At 32.8% G+C, this 6,000-nt stretch overlaps 1 protein-coding gene across 1 annotated transcript; it reads right to left on the bottom strand.

The window, feature by feature from the left end:
* Positions 1 to 305: 305 nt before the first annotated feature.
* LOC131938814 (uncharacterized) lies at positions 306 to 5,056 on the bottom strand. Its single transcript, XM_059297010.1, has 6 exons — positions 4,876 to 5,056; positions 2,670 to 2,701; positions 2,336 to 2,434; positions 1,713 to 1,962; positions 1,167 to 1,239; positions 306 to 829 (listed from the first exon to the last, which is right to left on the bottom strand). The coding sequence occupies exons 1-6, from the start codon at positions 4,918 to 4,920 to the stop codon at positions 627 to 629; spliced, it is 702 nt and encodes a 233-aa protein (XP_059152993.1). The 5' UTR covers positions 4,921 to 5,056; the 3' UTR covers positions 306 to 626.
* Between the last annotated feature and the right edge of the window lie 944 nt (positions 5,057 to 6,000).

Below are 6,000 nucleotides of genomic sequence, written 5' to 3'. Positions count from 1 at the left end.
AAGTTGTATAACTAAGCCATTTTTTTAGAATCATTAGGACTAACTCTGATAAAAGTATTAAAGAATTTGATATTCTAATATTTGTTACACAGCCATCTTTTAGTAAATTTAAAAGTTAAGACACTTCATTTTCACTTATTAATAAAATACACTCCGTTATGAACAATATTTAACAGATGGCTTTTTAAAAGGGATAAAGTTATTAAAATAAATTGTCATCTCCCTTATACAAGCACACTTGTTGGCCTGATGATCAATTGTATACGGAGTTCATTTTGTTTTTACCACGGTATATCAAGGTATTATATAGCGCCATTTTGTTTTTACCACGGTATATCAAGGTATTATATAGCGCTATGCTCAGTCATCTATATATTTACCTGACTTAAATGGGTAACCATCAGATCTGGGTGAACTCAGGGATATTCTATACTTGAGCCCAAGACTTAAAACTTCTGAATTAGGAATTATGTGCTCTACCACTGTCACATAAAGTGAACTTAAGATGCTATCGGTTTGTTATTTTTACATTCTTTCTGAACAAAATCAAATATTTTGCTGATTATTGGTTCCGACAGATGTTAAAAAGAGGAGCGGTTAATACTTGTAATTACATAATACAAAATCTAATTGCTATGATGCATTGCATGATTTGAATACCCTCTGTTAACTCCATCAGCTGTCTCTTGCTGGTCTGTTTCAGCACTATCTGTGTGTTGTGGCATACTATTCTGGGAAGCTGTGAATGCTTGTGTTGAATCAAAATGGATTTCTGTATACGCTGGAGGCATGCTATTATCTCCATGGGTAGACATAATATGGCTATCCTCTGTTGAATGGAAATTTAAAGACAATTCTTTTAAATTAGCTTGTAGGGAAAATGAGTTATAAAACTAATGAGGTATGCTAAAAAAAAAAGCTAGGCAATCAAAAGCTTAGAAAGAGAAATTCAGGAATATGTTGTTTTTTTAATGAACACACAACACTTCTTATAAGTTATAAAAGAGGGGAAATAGGAAAAGGTAGACTAATAACATAAATCATTTATAAGAGTTTTGTTGTTAAAATGGTATGATAATGATTACTTGTGCTTTTAGAATGAATAATAATTAAAAGATCTTTTTATTTTCATGCTAATGGTTTTTTAGTAATAATAAAACATATACCTGGTTTATAGTTCCCAGGATACGGGGGAAGTTCAACTTTATTTAGAGAATAAAGGGCTGGTTCATTAACAACCTAAGATATGATTGAAAAATATTTTGTTGACATGAAAAAATAAATAAAACTATTTTGCGCAAACATTAAAATTTTTTAATATGGCACAACTCTGTTTACATAACCTAGTCTAAATGCCATTAAATTATTTAAAAAAAAAAACAACCTCCAGACTAACAATATTTTCTCAAACATGAAACTTAAATAATACTTATTGTTTATTTTTATATTTTTTTTTTACCACCATATCAAGCAGTAGGCATAATACAAACAGGTCATAACCTCATCCTTATCTAACTACTTGATCCAGATATTGTCTTATTCTACACAATCCATTACAACATCTGTAGCATTTTAATGATATCAGTATCAGTCATCATTTGGAAATGCTGGTACTAAGCAAGTCATATCAAACCATTATAAAATAACAAATTTCCATCTTAGCTGGATGCAAATTTTATTTTGTATTTGATAAGAATAATATATATCATTACCTCACTGTATGCAGGAGGTAAATTAGAAATTGCTTCAGGTCCATTAAAACCTGGTCCACTGTAAGCAAAGAAATTAAACTGTCTATTCCCATCTTGAATAGTTGTTCTATGTGCTCTTTGGCAAGGAGTTAAGATTACATTAGGTCTTGTAGGTTGAGCTGCTGAAGATCTTGTCAACATTGCTAAACGCCTTCTTCTGTAGTAACCACAACCACCAAAGCAAGACATCATCATGAATATGATGAGAAACCTAATAGATTAAAAACTGACAATATTATCGTTGGAGATACAAAAAAAAAGGTACAAAAGCTCACCCTTTTAAAGAATGGGGTGAATATTAAACTAAGAGGTTTTTAGTATTCCCTTTACAACATATAAAAAAAACTCATTGCTAGTCTCTCTCTTATTTTATGATTGTAAAAAATAATTTTGATAACTACATTTAATTTAGATTACACAGATATTTTAAATTGAATAAAAATTATGTATACAATGATTATATATCAAACTCAAAAAAGTGAGGGAGACATTGATAATAATATCATGTCAAGAAAGATTTATCATAAAAAAAGATCAGATTCAAAATTAATATTTCTTTTAAGCTTTATGAAATTAACACTTACCAAAAGTACCACATATTCCATATTTGAAGCCTACTGTAAAACAAACCATCAGGGCAGCAGGCAGTTTTATACTCACAACATTTATGAGGTGCAATACACCTAAAATAAAATCATAACTTGTTTTTACAAGAAAAATGTCATGGAAAATCTAATATAGGAATATGATAAAAATGTTGTTATTTCAATGTTATTAATTACAGCTTAAAAAATGTGAACAATTAAACATATGGTAATCTTTATTAATAATTTTTTAGAACACAAACATTAATATTAACGAACCAAAAAACTGCATTGGTCTGAAAAATACTGTTAAAAAATCTGTCTGCATACTTACTGAAGGTTGTTCCCACAGTCCTCCGCAAATATCTAGATTTAAACGATAGAAACAATAAAATACACAAGTTAACTAGTGGCATAAAGTCATTTATGATCAAGTTAGACATCAAATATCAAAAAATCAAATGATGCATAAACTTTTGATATAATTACCATAATGGAAGTTATATTTTAAGTTTGTTTGTAATTTAAATAATGTCAATACTGAATAAGTAGTAAGTTAGGATAATAATAATATATGAACATGACCATTTTATATTGGCTGGCTTTGGTCTCAAGTGCACATGTGAGTCTGTTTATGGGGATTTAGACATGATTGCCCCACCCCACCTTTAGAGTAGAACATTTATAGCAGACCATCATATCCTTAGTATATTGGACTACATCAAACTAATGGAGGCTCTTGTGGGAAACCAGGGTGCCAATTACATCCTGGTGGGGCACTGAAGGACGCACCTGATTTGATTTGGTCAACAATTATTGTTAATTAATGAATGTAGGTGCCATAGTGCTCACTGGGGAGCCAGGGGAGCTTCGGGTCATTCAACCCCTAGCACCCCGACGCAGGATGCCCAATCAATGAATACCAAGTGCTAAGATAGTCGCTCGGGAATTCTGGGCACCAAATAGCATCTGACTTTTATTTTTATATATCGTAGGTAAAGAAAAAAAATTGCTAATCTTCCCCAAAAGTTTCATGAGACTCAGATGAAAGTGTCAAGCCACATAATACCTTAAGTCTTTTACTTAGGCCGACATGCCTAACCCTGGCAGCCAAAAGTAGGAACAGTCATACCTAAAAAGCGGAATTTGAACCCAAAAAGAGGAACATACGCGCTGATGCTACTTTACTAAGTTGAAAATTAAAATAAATAGGCCCGTGTTAAAATGTGCAATGGAGAGAAACTACGATTTGCCATCGCGGCGATGTTTTTGATAGTACTGCGCATGTGTGTGTTTACAATAGCAGAACCCTAACTCTAACCCTATCCCTAATCTTAACCCAAGCTCAGCTATTAAAGTTACTGAGCACGCGCAGAACTATCTTTTGCCAACCAGGTGGAGATGCTGGGGCGAAAAATCTTTTTCCGAGTAGTCACTTCGATAAGTATAAGTAATTAAGTAAGTAAGAACTGTGTTTCAGTTGTGTTTATAATAAAATACGCTCAATCGGAGGTGAACGGGGTGGCAAATAAAATACGCTAATGGAGTATTACCTTGTAAAAAGTAAAAGGGTTGGGGGTTAGGGAAATGGTTAGCATTGACATATTCCAGCCATGTGTGTAATCTATCGTTTTAGATACGTAAAATCGCCCGCGACTAGTAATGTGAAAAACAGGTGACTCCTTAAATTTTAATAATCATTTCACATTTTTAGGAGGATTTATGTTTTGAAAAATACAAAAATGTTCCCTTGTTTCATTTATGTACCTGTTTTTAAACAATTGAATTAAAACTTTTCAGTAATAAATGAAGACTAGCGATGTTTCCAACAGATGCAACCATGCTCATTTACTATAGCAGCCTTCTTATTTTTTTTTTAATAGTAAACTTATAGCGCAAGATTCAGGGGAAGCCACTCTAACTTACAGATGGCCGCTTTTTATATAGCAAATCCTGCTCGCAAACACTGCTGTTTAAAGTAAAGATAATTTCTTGCCTATATTGATATATTTAGCCATTGATTTAGGTTTATTATTCATTTATCTATAATTTGACACAAATCACAATACCTAATTGAACTATTGAAGTATTAAAAAAAAAAAAGCCTTGAAAATGAGTTAACTTTTTTGTACATTACTAGCCGCGGGCAATTTTACGTACCTAAAACGATATATTAATAGATTACCTTATGTTACTAGTTGACTACCAGTAACCTTAACACCCCTTTTTTAAAGAAGATTCTATTATCGGACACTGGTATAAAAATTCTCACTAAAAATTTATTATATTAAATTAATGAAGTCAGCACTAAAACTAAAACTAGTGTTAACTACTAGATCTAGATCTAGTCTAGATCTACAGTTAACTCATAACTATTAACAGTTAACACGTTAGTCGTTAAGTGAAGAACAGAAGATTTAGACTTTAGTTTAGTTAGAGTCTAGTCTAGATTCTAGATCTAGATCTAGATCTAAATCTAGATCTAGATCTAGATTTAGTAAAAAAGTAAAAACTAAAAAGTAAAGTAGATTTATTTTTACCTGATAAATCAATACAAGAAACAACATTAATGCTAGAGTAGTCATTGTAGTTAGATCTAGATTCTATATCAATGCTTAGTACTTAAATTATCCTAGATCTAGATTTCTAGATCTAAAAAATTGTAGAAACAATATTTTTTATGAAACTGATCAGTGTGCTGGAAGACAGTTATGGCCGGGAATCAATGACTAATATCATATGTCCTTGACCTGAAACCAAAACATCTTTATTTAACTTTTTCACAGATTTGCCTACATCCAAGGGAGGTGACACATTTAAAAAAATAATAAATACCTAGAATCTAGATCTAACTAAGAATATAAGATTAAGAACCATGCTGATTTCATAATAATTTATAGAGAGATTGCGAGTTGGGTAATAATGGTAAGCCTAATCCTAATATTATGTTATATATTTTTTCTGTATATATTTTACGGTCAAAGCCCGAAGTCGGCCAATGCCCGCATTGGCTGGCCAATGCGCGCATTGACCAATATCGCATCCCATTGACCGGTCAAAGTCCGAAACTTTGCTTGATTTCGGCCTTTGGCAGGCCAATCCGCGGAATGGCCATGGTGGACCGGCCAAAGTCTGAATTAGAAGATCATCTGGCTAGGGACGACCGGCCAAAGTCCGAATTAGAAGATCATGAGCAGATTTTGGGTTTTTTTTATACCATAAGGATAATGAAATTAAGTCTTTATTGATTATTCATTAAAGTAAATGACAGAAACATTCAAATTTTTTATTGTACTTTAGTCTCAATCAATCAGTATTATCAGTTGAACTTTTATGGCATTTTGTTATTTTTACACTTGCAGCGATTTGTTGTGCACTTGGTTGTGCAATTGCAGCAAATATAGCCTTGGCCACCGGTCAGTGATTGTGAAGATGCGATGGTTCGTAGTGGTTTTTCCTCAGTGTCAACTGACGACAATAAGAGCAGTTTTTCGTGAAGAATAGAAAACTCACTACTAGCATACAGTTGTTTTAGAACTCGCACCATGTTTCGTTCCTAACTTGTAGAAAGCGCCCTCGACGCTCATGACTACTGCCATGACGCTTCGGGGATCACCGCGACCTCTGTCAACATCTAATATGCGGATGCTTACATTGTCACCTAC

Source organism: Physella acuta, unplaced genomic scaffold (genome assembly GCF_028476545.2).
Source record: "Physella acuta isolate Inbredline_101_S28 unplaced genomic scaffold, ASM2847654v3 ptg000257l, whole genome shotgun sequence".
NCBI classification, from domain to species: domain Eukaryota; kingdom Metazoa; phylum Mollusca; class Gastropoda; family Physidae; genus Physella; species Physella acuta.
The sequence above is the reverse complement of the archived record's forward strand: the minus strand, read 5'-3'. Positions and strand labels throughout refer to the sequence as shown.

What these genes read in the sequence shown, in the direction of transcription:
- LOC131938814 (XM_059297010.1), bottom strand. Translation starts at nt 4,920, where the DNA reads ATGACTACTCTAGCATTAATGTTGTTTCTTGTATTGATTTATCAG. An exon ending in TTCTTGTATTGATTTATCAG is followed by an intron (nt 2,702 to 4,875) that starts GTAAAAATAAAT and finishes GTTTAAATCTAG; the next exon opens with ATATTTGCGGAGGACTGTGG. An exon ending in TGGAATATGTGGTACTTTTG is followed by an intron (nt 1,963 to 2,335) that starts GTAAGTGTTAAT and finishes TTAATCTATTAG; the next exon opens with GTTTCTCATCATATTCATGA.